This window comes from Apiospora aurea, assembly GCF_038362705.1.
Source record: "Apiospora aurea strain CBS 24483 chromosome Unknown utg000002l_segment0_segment0, whole genome shotgun sequence".
In the NCBI taxonomy this organism is placed as follows: Eukaryota; Fungi; Ascomycota; class Sordariomycetes; order Amphisphaeriales; family Apiosporaceae; genus Apiospora; species Apiospora aurea.
Window position 1 is genome coordinate 1,240,030 of NW_027117389.1, and position 15,510 is coordinate 1,255,539.

General features: G+C 37.9%; 2 protein-coding genes across 2 annotated transcripts; both read right to left on the reverse strand.

The window, feature by feature from the left end:
- Positions 1–11,248: 11,248 nt before the first annotated feature.
- Positions 11,249–12,649, reverse strand: PG986_002795 (cytochrome P450; the record flags this gene model as incomplete). The annotated part of the gene is made up of 3 exons (XM_066839017.1): positions 11,249–11,860; positions 11,973–12,386; positions 12,578–12,649. The coding sequence occupies 3 exons, from the start codon at positions 12,647–12,649 to the stop codon at positions 11,249–11,251; spliced, it is 1,098 nt and encodes a 365-aa protein (XP_066704081.1).
- Positions 12,650–12,985: 336 nt separating this feature from the next.
- Positions 12,986–15,467, reverse strand: PG986_002796 (uncharacterized protein; the record flags this gene model as incomplete). Its single annotated transcript, XM_066839018.1, has 4 exons — positions 12,986–13,235; positions 13,318–14,057; positions 14,192–14,732; positions 15,385–15,467. The coding sequence occupies 4 exons, from the start codon at positions 15,465–15,467 to the stop codon at positions 12,986–12,988; spliced, it is 1,614 nt and encodes a 537-aa protein (XP_066704082.1).
- Between the last annotated feature and the right edge of the window lie 43 nt (positions 15,468–15,510).

Below are 15,510 nucleotides of genomic sequence, written 5' to 3' on the forward strand. Positions count from 1 at the left end.
CTTTATGAAATCGAAATAGGGTTCCTTATGAGATTTATTTAAGATTAGGAGGCTAGGATTAAAGATATAACGAATTTAGAGGAACGCGAAAAGCTTAGCCGAATAACCGTATAGAATTAAATAAAGCGAATCGTTACTTATTATAAAATAGCCAGAGGAAATATAGTTAAAGCTTAATAGAGAATATATAATTAAAAAAATAAGTACCGACGGTAACCGGATTTCGATATCGGGGATCGGGTATTTATTATTAAGAAAACCTGGTTTTTTATAAGGTTTACCGATAAGCTCGATTATTTTTTAACTCGATAATACTATAAAATCGAACGAAAAATCGGTTACTCGTATTTATTAAAAATTTTAAAAGGATAAATAGGTTTTAAAGTCTTTTATATAAACCGACTTAGGAAGTACCCGAATAACCCTTTAGTCGGATAAACGGGACGAAACCTTAACGGCGAGGTAGTTAAACTAGGCGAAAAAAAATAAGAGGTATATTGTATTATTAATTTAAAGATTTATTATTAGAAGTTATAATATTAAGTCGAATAAAAAAGATAGGATCCCGATTTAACCTGGTATCCCGTAAAAAACTTTAAAAATACGGCTAAGTAATTATAAATTTATTACGAACAAAATTCCGAGGCCTTTAATTCCCTAATACGTTTATAGCACTAGTTATAAGCGGCCGAGAACGATACGTTTAACGAGCTACATAAAAATAATAATAAACTAGCCGCCTTTAAAAAAAACGGTATAACGAAGGGGTTAAAAAAGATAGTAATTTAAATAAAGGAATAAGTTTAAATAGTTATAGTATTAATTTTTTATTTAATATATTTCGGGACGAACTATTTTAAAGGGGAGGGGTAATATTACGGCGCACTTTAAAACAGGCTTTTAATAACCTTGCCAACCAGAGTAAGGCAAGGGTATACGAGAAATAGCCCGAGCGCTACTTAACTTTTCTTTACCTATTTAAATAAAGAAATCGTCCCGGCAAAGCTGGACCTTTTCCTTCTTTCCCCATCTTTTTCGGTTTTCCACAATAAAGCAATAACCTGTAGCCTTGCCTCCCGAATTGCTGCAACTGTAACATTAGCTCGATGGTCTACAGATTGGTCGGCCCCGAAGCTCGCCGTCGATGAAAGGCGTATTGGCTCCAGTCTCGAGGCCTGAATTATGCTCGTTCAATAGGGGGTGGACTTTTCTGCTTAGTTACACCGTACCCGAGCCTAATTACCACTGCAGGTAAGCTGAGGTCAGAGAGTTTCGCAGCTTTTTACGGCGTATCGCTCAAATAGGTAAGGCAGACCCATGGGCAAGGCCTCGGCCGCCAACATGAGTGATGGATGTCATGCCTACAACCAATGTCAAATACCGGAGCGGGCCGCAAGCCCAAGTGAAAGCTTTCTTTAAATGAGCACTGTTTCAAGCTTTCTGATATGTTCCGAGAGGCTTAGTCTAGTCTTGGATTCTACCTAAGATGCAACCCCTATCGGCTGCCCCCCCTTTAAATAACCTATATATTCCGTAGTTTATCACTTAAATCGATAAGATTTAAAACTTAATATAAAATTAAATAAAACAGGTAAAACTATGAAATTCTTTTTAAAAATAGTAAATAAAATAAAAAGTAATTAAGCATTTAATATTAAAATTTTTAAAAAATCGTTAACGTGGTTTACTATTAAGTCGATTATATTACTTCGCCGGTTATTAACTTAATTAATACTCTTTATTAAACTTTAATACGTTTTATTCTTATAATTATAATACTTAATTTTTTATTAATAAATAAGTTTAAATTAATAATTTATACTACGGCGCACTTTAAAATAAGCCTTTAATAGCCTTACTAATTAGAGTAAGGTAAGAGCGTGCGAGAGATAGCTCGAGCGTTACCTGGCTTTTCTTTATTTATTTAAATAAGGAAATCGTCCCGGTAAGGCTAAACTTTTTCTTTTTTCCCTATTTTTTCGGTTTTTTATAATAAAGTAATAAATTATAACTTTATTTCCCGAATTACTATAATTATAATATTATCAAAAAAGATCTAATTTATTAAGTTTAGGAAGGCTTTATAAATATCCTATCTTTTTAAAAACTAAAACCTAAATTAATTTCGATTAAATAAAGTAAATAATTAAAATAGCCGCCGACTTAAAAGAGCGCGATACGCGCGTAAAATAGGCTCGTAAGTCGGTACGTTTTAATATTAACGATATTAATCGCTCCCTCGTGAACTTAAAAAAGCGTACCGCGTAAAATTCCCTATTAATTAAACGTATATTCTTCGTTTATTTTAACGTAAGCCTAATAAATGTAAATAATTAAAGCGTTATTACCGAGCGCGAAAATAAGGATTTATTATTCGGTATTAAAGGTAACTTAAAATAAGAAATTATTACCTTCGAATTATTTTATTAATTATATTAAGTCGAGATTAAACTTAAATTGCAAGTGCTTTTCCTTTTCGATAATTTCTTTAACGTTATAAACGAAAATATTAAGAAAGAAATTAAACGATTAACTATTATATATAATTATTATTATAATACTCTCGCGATACCTTTTATAACTTTTACCGAAACCGCGAAAACTTAATAGCTTAAGCGCGAAGGTTTAATCGTTAAAGGATATTTCGATAAAATATATAAAAAAAACCTAACCGTTATCTAAAAAGAGTTTAAATTACGAACCTTCCTTATAATAAGTTTTAAAAATTAAGCCCTTAATTTAATAAAGATTTTTAAAAACTTTAATATTAATTTAAAAAAGAGCTATATATAAACTGCCGTCCTCGGCGAAAAAGATTTAAATAACGATATTAACTAAAAAAATAATTAAAATAAAGGATTAAATAAAGACGGTAAACTTACTAAAAAAGAGAAAAACCTTATATTAATCGTCGTAAAAAGAGACAAGGAAATCTAGTAATTAAATTAATATATTATTAATCTCTTAATTTAAAACCGAGGAATCTTAGTTTAAATAAAAAAGACGACCCGTACCGGCGTTACGTCGCTTAATAGCTTTAAACGAAGTATTAAAATATTTAACCCCCCTTTATTTATTAATAAAAGGGACTTTAAAATTAAGTTTAATTATTAGTTTATAATTTTAAAAAGTAACGTGGTTTACCACTACGCGACGTATATTACTTAATAACGTACCTTTTCTACTTCTTGATTTTTTTATATAAATTAATTTAATTATAACGCTTAAAATTAATTAAAACTACTCGCTATCCGATTTCTCGCTTAATTTTATATTTCTTTTATATATTCGCGTATTATAACCTATTTCGCCGTAAATATTATAACGCTTTTTACCGGTTGCTCTCCGTTTTAATAAACCTTTATTTTTACTTTTATTAAGCGTTAAACGTTTCCTTTTACTTTTTCGTTTTATAGTTATTAAAATCCCTTAATAATAAGGGCTTTTTTAAACTAAGCTCGCGACTTTTTAATTCTCCGGCGCTTAAAAAATACTAAATTAGCCTCTTTTAATATATATATTTTATCGCGTATAAAGGTTATTTTATAAGCTATTTTAATTATACCCTTCGCTATTTAATCTACCGCATTTAAAATCGGCGTCGGAGAGTTTCCTTAATAGATAAACACCTTTTTTTAATATAAATAAAGTATTTAATTATTTATTAAGGGATAAACGGCGTTTAAGGGTTATAAATACTAGCCGTCCTTAAACGAAATAGGTTAAGTATAAGTATTTAAAGACAAATATTTAGCTTAGTAATTACCTCGTTAAGGTTATAAGGTATTAAATTAAATATACTAAATTTAAATTTAATATTAATTTCCGTAAAAATAATAAAATACGCGGCTTTAAAGGTAATAAAGAACTCGAGTTTAATAATATAGTTTATAAAAGCTTTAATAAACAGCTCGATTTCTTTCGAATAAGTACGCTTTAAAAGCGAATAAAATACTATATCGAAAAATTAAAGTAAATGCGATAAATAAAGAGGTATATTAATAATAATAATATCGTTATCCTAGTAATATACTTCGAATTCGGCCGAAATATAGCTTTCGTAGCCGTCGAGAATTAAGAGGCGGTAGCGACGTTTCGTTTACAATCTAGTATATTTATCGAAATATTTAATCTAGTTTAAGCCTATTTTATTATTAGTTTAACTATTAAAAGTCGGTTTAATTACCTAGTCGCCCGGTAAATCGGTTTCGCGAAACTAGTTTACGAGGTAATATTAACTTTAAATAATTAAAAACGGCGGAATATATTAGCCTTACGAATTAATATATTTAATCGCCGTTACCTATTTTTAATTATTAAGCTAAACCGATTTCGCTTTTTTATACCGCTCGGCGCGTATTACGACGAGTATTAACCCGATTATACTTATTATAAAACCGGTCTCGTCGAAATTTTAAATGTTTTCGTCGACGATCCCGTATTTTGCTTTTATATTCGCGATTAACGTAAACTAGGCAGAAATAACTTTAAAATCCTCGTAAAAAGCTTTTTAGTAATCGTATCGACGATTTATTTTAATTTTTAAGTTCCGGTTGCGATTAATAAAACGTTTAACTTAATATTTACCGACGCGGTCGCCGCCGCGCGACGCGGTAAAAAAATTAGCTATATTTTTTATATTAGCGAAATCGGGAGGCATCCTTCGAATATTTAAATTAGTTATATATTTACGAAGTACCTCTTTTTAATTAGATTTATTTTACGTCGTTTCGGTCGGATTTCGCGTTTTAAAGTTCGGCCGTAAATTCGATAACGTAAAATTAATTCGGGTATATTATAAATTTTTATTATTACTTTTTAATTTATTTAATTCGGTCCGTTTTATATCGCTTAAATTATTAAAACTATCCGATTTTTTAGGATTAATTAGGTATTATAGTTATAAAAGTATTACGCGTTAAAGTTTAATTATATTGGAATTAAATCAAAGTGCGTCGCTAAGTGATATACGTCGCGTAGTGGTAAACCACGTTATACTAATAATAATAATATCGTTATTTTAATAATATACCTCGAATTCGGCTGAAATATAACTTTCATAGCCGTCGAAAATTAAAAGGCGGTAACGACCCTTCGTTTATAATCTAATATATTTATCGAAATACTTAATCTAGTCTAGGCTTATTTTATTATTAATTTAATTATTAAAAGTTAGCTTAATTATTTAATTACTCGGTAAATCGATTTCGCGGGATTAATTTACGAAGTAATATTAGTTTTAAACGATTAAAAACGGCGGAATATATTAACTTTATAAATTAATACATTTAATCGCCGTTACCTATTCCCGATTATTAAGCTAAACTAACTTCGCTTTTCTATACCGCTTAATATGTATTACGACGAATATTAACCCGATTATGCTTATTATAAAGCCGGTCTCGTCGAAATTCTAAATATTTTTATTAACGATCCCGTATTTCGCCTTTATATTCGCGATTAATATAAACTAAATAGAAATAACTTTAAAATCCTTATAAAAACCCTCTAGTAATTATACCGACGATTTATTTTAGTTTTTAAGTCCGGGTTATAATTAATAAAGCGCCTAACTTAATACTTATTAATACGGTTATTATTACGCGACGCGGTAAAAAGATTAACTATATTTTTTATATTAACGAAATCGGGAAGCATTCCTTAAATATTTAAATTAATTATATATTTACGAAATACTTCCTTTTTAATTACATTTATTTTATATCGTTTCGGTCGGATTTCGCATTTTAAAATTCGGCCGTAAATTCGATAACGTGGTTTATTACTACGCGACGTATATTACTTAGCGACGCACCTTAATTTAATTCCAATATAATTAAACTTTAACGCGTAATACCTTTATAACTATAATGCCTAATTAATCCTAAAAAGATCGGATAGTTTTAATAATTTAAGCGATACGAAACGGACCGAATTAAATAAGCTAAAGAATAGTAGTAAAAGTTTATAATATACCCGAATTAATTTTACGCTATCGAATTTACGGCCGAACTTTAAAACGCGAAATCCGACCGAAATAACGTAAAATAAATCTAATTAAAAAGGAGGTATTTCGTAAATATATAATTAATCTAAATATTCGAGGGATACCTCCCGATTTCGTTAATATAAAAAATATAATTAATCTCTTTACCGCGTTACGCGGCGGCGACCGTATTGGCAAGTATTAAATTAAGCGTTTTATTAACTATAACCTAAACTTAAAGATTAAAATAAATCGTCGATATAATTACTAAAAGGCTGTTTATAAAAATTTTAAAGTTATTTCTATTTAATTTATATTAATCGCGAATATAAAAACGAAATACGGGATCGTTAATAAAAATATTTAAGATTTCAACGAAACCGGCTTTATAATAAATATAATCGGGTTAATATTCGTCGTAATACATATTAAGCAATATAAAAAGCGAAATTAATTTAATTTAATAATCGGGAATAAATAACGGCGATTAAATATATTATTTTATAGGGTTAATATATTCCGCCGTTTTTAATCGTTTAAAACTAATATTACCTCGCGAATTAATCCCGCGAAATCGATTTACCGGGCAATTAAATAATTAAACCGATTTTTAATAGCTAAACTAATAACGAGATAGGCCTAAACTAAATTAAACACTTCGATAAATATATTAAATCGCAAATAAAAGGCCGCTACCGCCTCTTAATTCTCGACGGCCACGAAAATTATATTTCGGCCGAATTTAAAGTATATTACCAGGATAACGATATTATTATTATTAATATACCTCCCTATTTATCGCACTTACTCTAACCTTTTAATATAGCACTTTATTCGCCTTTAAAGTATACTTATTTAAAAAAATCGAGCTATTTATTAAGGCTTTTATAAACTTTATTACTAAACTCGAGTTCTTTATCGCCTTTAAAGCCGTGTATTTTATTGTTTTTATAGAAGTTAATAACGTAATCTACGGTCTAATTAAATACACGGTCTAATTAAACACTTTCCAAGGCCTCGTACAACGAAATATAAATCAATTCCACTATAACGTATTTAATATATTAAAATTAATCGGAATCCTTTTCTTTAAATACTTTTATATTATTTTAATAAGTACGCGTATTATGCCCGGGCTCCCTATAAATTTTATAGCGTCGCGGGCGCGTTTTAAGCTTTTTTATATAATTATTATTTCGGCGCGATTTATTTTATAATTATTTATTAACGTTTTTTTAAAACTATAGGCTTTTTTTAGTTTATATATAAAATAATCTTTTATCTTATAGCCGTTTTTTTTTCGTACGGCGGCGCCGGCTAAGTATTTTATTTACCTTTCGTAGTACGGTTATTTTACCCTTTAAAAAAGCGAGCCGGTATATTACCTGCGTTATACCTTTCGTAATCTAGTTAAGTTTAGTTAAAATTAACGTTGAAGAGCTATTTTAATGCCGTATAATACGGTTTCGAACGTATTCGGTTTAAGATTAAGCTTTAATCGGGTTATTTAAAGTCTTTAATTTTTAAAGAATAAGTAGGCTAAAAAACGTCCCCGGAGGTATTAAAGTATATAGTTTTATATTTAATTATAAAATAATATATTTCGAATCGTATAGAACGAGTTTAGTTCTTCGAAAGCCTCTTTATATATTTAAAACGGTAAAAGTCGCTTAGAACGCTTTTAAAAACGTTAATAAAAAGTCCTCCTTTAAAATATAAATAATATGCGCCCGTATAAAACTTTTAATTTTTTTCCCGTACGCTTTTTTTAACGCACAAAAACAGCCGATATTAAAAAGCTAAAGCTTATACGATAAATAAAAGAGTATATAAAGTATAATAATCGAGTTCCTTTTATAGTAAAGCTTAAAAATTATCGAATAATAACTCTTATAACCGTTAAAGATTAATAAGCGGTAAATACTTTTCGTATAAAACTTCGTGTATTTATTAAAATATTAAATCTAGTCTTCGCGTTTTTTTATTCGTAATCCAGCTATTTTTAATAACTACGATTACTTAGTTTTTCAGTAATAAACTGTTTTCGTACTAAAAAAAAGGTACGTTTTCCCGGTAAAAATAATATATAAAGGGATAACGTAACCGTATAATTCGACGCTTTATATTATTATAACCTATTCCCGGTTCCTTTATTATATTACTTTAAGCCTTTCGCGTTGATCGAAAATAGTTACGATTATTTCGGACGAGATTTAATTTATAAAAAACCCGGTCTCGTTAAAATTATATATATTATTTTTTTAAATTCTATATTTATTAATTATATTCCGTATAAAAGTAAACTACGTATAATACGCGTCGGGATTTTCGCAAAAAACTCTCTAATAATCGATTTTTCGGTTAAAACGCGTTTAAAAATCTAGTTATTATCGTACGAAATTAAAAGCTTAATTAATACCGACGCGTTCCGCGTCGCGTAAATTAAACAATCGATTCGCCATATTTTTAATACCACTTATCCGAGGCGAAAACGATCGCGAATTTAAATTAATTATATATTATACGATTAATTGCTCTTCGGAATTTATAAGCTTTTACGTTAACGATTACGTATCTCGTCGTAAAATATCACCGTAACGCCGGTAACGTAAAGTTATATAAGAAATATTATATATTTACGCTACGGCTTATACACGTAATTTAAGGTTTTTTTAAAGCGCTTAAAACGTTAATTATATATCGTTCTCTTTTTATTAATTTATTATCGTAAGTAATAAAAATATAAGGCATAAAATGTGAGTTATACGGAATTAAAAGAAAGTGTTTAATTAGACCGTGTGTTTAATTAAACCGTGGATTAGGTTATTAAATCTAAATTTAACGTATTTAATTTAATACCTTATAATCTTAACAAGGTAATTAATAAGCTAAATATACGTCTCCGGACGCTTATATTTAACCTATCCTATTTAAAGACGGCTAATACCTACGACCCTTAAACGCCGTTTAACCCCTAATAAATAACTAAATACTCTATTTATATTAAAAAAAAGGTGTTTATCTATTAAGGAAGCTTTCCGACGCCGATTTTAAATACGATAAATTAAATAACGAAGAGTATAATTAAAATAGCCTATAAAATAACCCTTATACGTAATAAAATATATATATTAAAAGAGGTTAATTTAATACTTTTTAAACGCTAAAGAGTTAAAAGGTTATAAGTTTAGCTTAAAAGAGCCCTTATTATTAAAAAATTTCAATAACTATAAGACGAAAAGGTAAAAAAGAAGCGTTTAATGCCCGATAAAAATAAAAATAAAGATTCGTTAAAGCGGAGGGCGACCGGTAAAAGGCGCTATAATATCTGCGGCGAAATAAGTTATAATACGCGAATATATAAAAAAGATATAAAATTAAGCGAGGAATCGAATAGCGAGTAATTTTAATTAATTTTAAACGTTATAATTAAATTAATTTATATAAAAAGGTTAAGAAGTAAAAAAGGTACGTCGCTAAGTAATATACGTCGCGTAGTAGTAAACTACGTTAGCTCTTTTTATTTATTATTATATAGTTTTTATATACTTTAGCCCTTAAATATTAATTGTTTTAAAGTCTTAAAAAAGGTTTTAAAAAGAGCTTAACTTAATATACGCTATTATTAATAATAGCTACGTTAAAAAAAGGTATTTCCTTTAAGCCTAAGTTAAAGTATATAAAATAACCTTTACCTTTAAAGTTATTATTAATAAATAGGTAATAATTAATATTTACCCTTTTTAATATCGAAAAGCCGATAAATAATAGGCTCCGGCGTTTTAATATAATACGAACTATCGACGAAACTATTACCGCTAAGGATACGCGCTAGCCGGCCGAACCGAAGGCTGAAAGAATCGAGACGCCGAAAAATAGCCGGTAGGTTAAAGATTTAAGGGCTGCGATATTTAGTATAAAAGTTACTACCGGTAATTTAATTAAAAGGTTACTATAAAAAAAGCTCGGTAAAGGTATTAATAATTTAACGGCTCGAATCGGCCGGTTAAAGTAAAAAAGGCCGATTTAAAGGTAAATTTAAAAAAAATAAAGGTTTAAAAAAAAGGAAGGTTAATAAGGACCCTAATAAAGGCTTTATTTATATAATAAACATTGAAGAGGTTTAAGAGAACATTAAAAAAGAAAGGTTAAAGAAAAAGCCGAAAAAGGGCGCCGGTAAAGTAGTGGAAATTAATATAAATCGAGCTAATAATAAGGGTGACTTTATTATAGTGCGCACGAGCCGAAACAGACCTTAAAATGCAGTGTGTGTTACTTAATTAACCTATTTATTGATGTTGTTATTAATTTTTACATCTATTTTAGGGGGTCAGTGAGGGGGGGGTCAGCCAGAGGGGGTTGCATCTTATTGCCATTTTGGGATCCAAGCCGCTCTTTGACGATACGATGCACTTCCGAACATAGCGAAGGGTTAGCGGATAATCCAAACGCCCTCCGTTTTTCAGATTCTGCCGGGGATGAGTTGCTATGTTAATAATGTCTGTGTCCCATGTGAACACATGTGAAACCTCCGAGGTACAAAGGAAACGATGGATCTAACGATCATCAATGCCATAATGAGACGCCTGTTCGTTAGTCGAGGATTAAACAATTTTCCTGCCGATTTCTCAAATCTCGTTGCTAACACGTTCGTCATCATTTCTTCCCCTATTCTCGTTCCTATGCTGGCCCCGTTCACAACAATGCAATTCGAACCTCCTCTGTTTTGAAGGGGCAAAGCGCACCAGTTCCATTGTGTACCTACGAAATTTCTGCTCATTCTCCCGGTACATTTGGGTTTCAATTCCTGTATGATCAATCCTTCTCTCAGTCCGCACTCTCATGCCGAACGAGACGCACCCCCGGCATCCAAGCAGCGCTCGGAGAGCACGATCTTGAGGACCTTGCCCCGCGGCTCAATGAGAACGAGATTATCCATCTCCATGCTTTCTGGCGTCGCCGACGGCGACAACCGACACCCCCGTCCCCGAACGCGCGGAAGAAGAGGGTGGCGCCATACCGGAGCTCCATGTAAGCCAGGTGCTTGCCGATGCAGCCGCGCGACCCCGCCCCGAACGGGGGAGAACGCGGCTCGGGCGGATTCGGACTTCGTGCATTCTCCGCCTGGGAGCCAGCGGGTGTAGTCGAACCTAGGTTTTATTCCATCGTTAATAAGCAAAGTCCAGACAGGGCAGTAAGGCAACTAGTTGCTAAGGGGGAACCATCAGACGGTCATCACGTACCTCTCGGGATCACGGTAAATCACCGGATCCCGATGCATCGTGTACGCCTGCGTCGCCACCTCGGTACCCCCGGGGAGATGATACCCCCAAGCTCGACGCCCCCGGGCGGCACGATCCGCGGCAACGGCATCGGGGCCGCGCCGTACAGGCGCAGCGTCTCCTCGATGACGGCGTGCAGGACCGGGAGCTTCTCGAGCGCCGCATCGGTGATGCGCGAAGGGTCTTTTTCTTCGACGTTCTCCCGCAGTTCCTGCTCCAGGGCCCGTCGGAGCGTAGATTGGCGCAGCACGGCCCAGACCAGGTAGGTCAGTGTGTTGGACGTGGTGTCGGTCCCCGCGATCATGAAAGAGCCGGCCTCGACGGAAATATCGGCGCCCGTCAAGGTCCCGCCCTCGTCCGCGTCGGCTTCGCGTAGGACCTTGGCGAACACGTTGGCAGAGCCCGCTGCCGTCCCCTGTCGGCTGTTCATGACGGCGGCTTCGCCCTTCTCCATTAGGGCCTTGTGGGCGTGGAAGTAGCGGGAGCGGGCGATGGCGGGGAGGCGCTTGAGGACTTGGTAGAGCCACGGGAACGAAAGGGCGCCGAATGCGGCGACGTTGGCGATCTTGATCTCGTTGAACCAGGGGTCGATCTACGGATGATGATGATCAGGACACGAAATCAGTAGGTGAGGCTCATCACGACTCCCAGAATAGGGAGGTCTGCACATCTCATCACAACCGGCGTTCATGGGTCAAACTTACCCGCCCAGCCTTGATGGAGTCAAACGACTTCCCAAACATGATAGTCGAGACCACATCCGACGCCATAAGACCCCACCACTTGCGCACATCGACCTCACCCCCCGCCGCCGCGGAGGCCTCGCCCCGCATCCCCTCGACGGCGGCCGCCGCCTTCTTTCGCACCATGGCCTCCCACTCCCTGCGCAGCGACGTGGCCGTGAAGCCGGTGCCCAGCAACTTGCGCCGGCGCGCGTGGTCGCGCGGGTCCGTCATCTGGAAGAGCCCGTAGGGGGGCGACCCGGCCTCGGTGGGGCCGAAGTAGTGGTAGTACTCGGCCTTGGTGAACCCGCCGCCGATCCGGTGGATGGCCTTGAAGGCGCCGACGTCGGCGATGAAGACCTGGTTCGGGCCGCTGCGGACGAAGGGGCCGAAGCGCTGGTGTAGAGCATGGTAGTATTGGACTTGTTGCTTAGATAGGGTAGCGAGCGTTCCGGGGAGGGTGGTAAACCTGGCGTGCCATGGCCCTGGGATGGCGTTCAAGGGGTTACGAAAAGCCTGTTGTTTGGTGATGGGGTGTTTGTTAATACAACGAGAAAATACCTACCCCATGGCGGTTTAGCACTCACCTGGAGGGAAGACCACAGTAGATAGGTAACCGAAAGGGCGAGGGCGGTGACCACGTAGATGCCAGACATCATCATGTCGAGCTTTGAGGTAGTAGTATGCTGGCCTACCAGGACTTGTGGCTTGTAGTGCAGTTCTGTCTCTCGGCGGTTCAGCTTCGCATTCTGGCATATTTGGTATCTTATATAGACTTACATGGATAGTAATGTGTGAACTCGATAACATATCCATGGCCGAGCCGAGCGGAGACCGCATACTCAGTCTCCGATGCTCGATCGACGGTAGTAATGATGACGATGCAAGTGGGGCATATACAGTATGGGGGCCGTAAAGTATATAGAGCCGAGAGAATATACACACGACAAACCCCTATTACTAAGCGGCAGTTGGCAGCGGAGGGGATCCAAGTGCTAGCCTTCAGCGGCGGCCTTTTGCACGGCAGACCGCCCCAGCCTCAGAAGCTCCTCCACAAACTGCTCCACCTGTCTGATCCGCATATTATCCCCAGGGCTGACGCATGGCACCGCGCACATGTCCCGGATCAGCCTGGGCACCCGCTTCAGCAATTCCAAATCTTGCTCCGCCTGCGAGTTGAGCGGGCTCGTCAAGATGTTGCAGAAAATGGTCAGGCTGGCTGACATGGGGTACTGTATAAAATACCTAGATAACAACACCCGGGTTAGGTAAGCGTCCCAGGCATTGTATACAGCGGATAGTGCGAAGCTCGGCACACTAGACTTACCAAAAGTCGCCGCTACTGAGCACTTGGGACACCACGGGCAGGTTGGCCAGCGTGGCCCGGCTTGCTTGGAGGGCGAGGCATTGGCACGAGTTGACACTCGCCCTGTGATCCACCCCGCCGGACGCGGGAACGCGGCAACGCCCGCTCGCACTGTGGATCAGCGACAGCAAAAAGTAATACTCGAAATGGATGACCAGGATATGCGCCTGCTTCGCCTTGTTCCAGTCGGATGCGAATTCCATCCGATAGGAAGACACCAAGCTGGGCCGATAGCGGGGCGGTATGGATATCCGCCATTGGTCCAACTCATCGTCGAGCTCCCGGATATGCTTCAACAGGTCGACCTCCGAGGTCCGGAAGGCTTTGGCGCAGTACAGCCGCCGTATCATGTTGGACTTGATAATGGTTAACCTCATATCGCCTGGGATCAGGTCGGTGCCGTCTTTGAAGCTATCGAACCCGTCGATCTCTTTGTACCCCGGAGGTAAAGAGAGATCGCAATAGTCGTCGTTGATGATCGAAATATAGCCACCGCGGAGGCTAATATCCTTATCATACATATAGCAATGCCAAAACACCCGGCGTAGATAATGTTGGCTAGAGTGTGGGCTGTCCGGGTCTGAAGTCGGATCATTGCTTGCTGGATTGAGGTGTGCTCCGAGCATGGACACAAAGCGGTAAGCAACCGAGAGGTACGTAGCAGCAGCCGCAACATTTCCAGTGAACATGTTGTACATGCACTTGAGTTACGCCAAGTCAGCTAGCGAGTGTGGGAAAAAGAGAGTACATAAAGCAAAGTACTTACCACCATTGTACAGGCCTGAACCGATTCGCTACATGAGCTGGCAAGGATAGTCGGCATCAAGCGGCATACACGGGCGGCGCACTGGTCGGCACGGACAGTCAGGGCGGGCTGGATATCCAGCTGACCTTCCATATGTATTTGGATACATGTGAAGGCGAGGACGCACGCCTTGGCGCAGACCACATCAGTCCGGTCCGGGTGACCGTTGTAGGCCTTCTCGATTACGTTCGGGAAGGCAGCCTCGTCGATGATGGGGAATACGTATCTTCTGATTGATGTCGTGAAGATGGAAAAGTAGGTTTTCACAACTGTCCTGTCGGGGAGTTCCCATAAGCCCGTAACTTGGGTGGGAGCGTTTGGTGGGCACGGCCTCTGTGGTGCGGGCTTAGATCCGGTGTGCGCATGTATCCACTCCTTCCCTTGCTTTGAGAAGAACGGGATGCCCTGGTTGGAGCTGATGCCGCCAAGATGGATTCCGTTGAAGTAAAAACCGCCCAGACCCAGATACTGGATAGCTTGGTTCACGGGAAACTCAGCTGGTCCCAAGTCTGCCCTCCCAGATGTGATTCGATCCAGATCCGGCTGCGCTTGACTCGACGAGCTAGTCGCTCTAGGAACGATGGATTAGTATGACGCAGGCTGTTTCATGGTAGACAGATTTACCTGGGCCGCTTCCGGCGCCCGAAGGGTCTGTTGAAGGTGCATAGTAGCCCCCTGGTGCTTGCACCAATCACATTGAGAAGCCGAGACCGAGTCACAATGGATCTGAGGTTGACCCCACGATCAGCACGTGTACCTTGGTGACTAGTTCCAGTGAAAAAGAAAAAGGGGGGTAGTCCTCAGGGAAGTGAATACCTTCCGCTGGTGACAGGCGTCGCAGGAACGCCGTTTGGATTTGGCGGTTGAAGATTTCATGTTGCAGTGGTTCGCCTTGAAAAGGGAGTAAGACGACAAGATGCCATAGACATGCCGCTGGCCAGCTTTTTGATCTACCGCTTACTAATAGGGACTTGCGGCAGACTAGTGTGAACTTTTGCGAGTCCCTCTTAGTCATCGGCTGGGTCAGGGGCAGCTTGGTGTGAAATCGTCTCTTTTCATTGGCTCGACTCACAGCGGAGGCCGAGACAAGAGTACACCGAGCTTTGTTCGCACTCTTGGTCCATCCGATAAATCGGACTTATCGAATATGAGCTGGCAAATCCTCCGTCTATGCGACCAAGACAAGAGCAACATCAAAGTGGGGACTGTCGTTCATTTTCTACTCCAGCTCAACATCAACGACCTCTGGCCTGGTACCGGAAGATATGCAGTCCTTTTCAACCGTATAGATCTGGTCAAACGCCATTTCTGTCACATACGACCATATCCTGCTGAATACTAGGGATCCC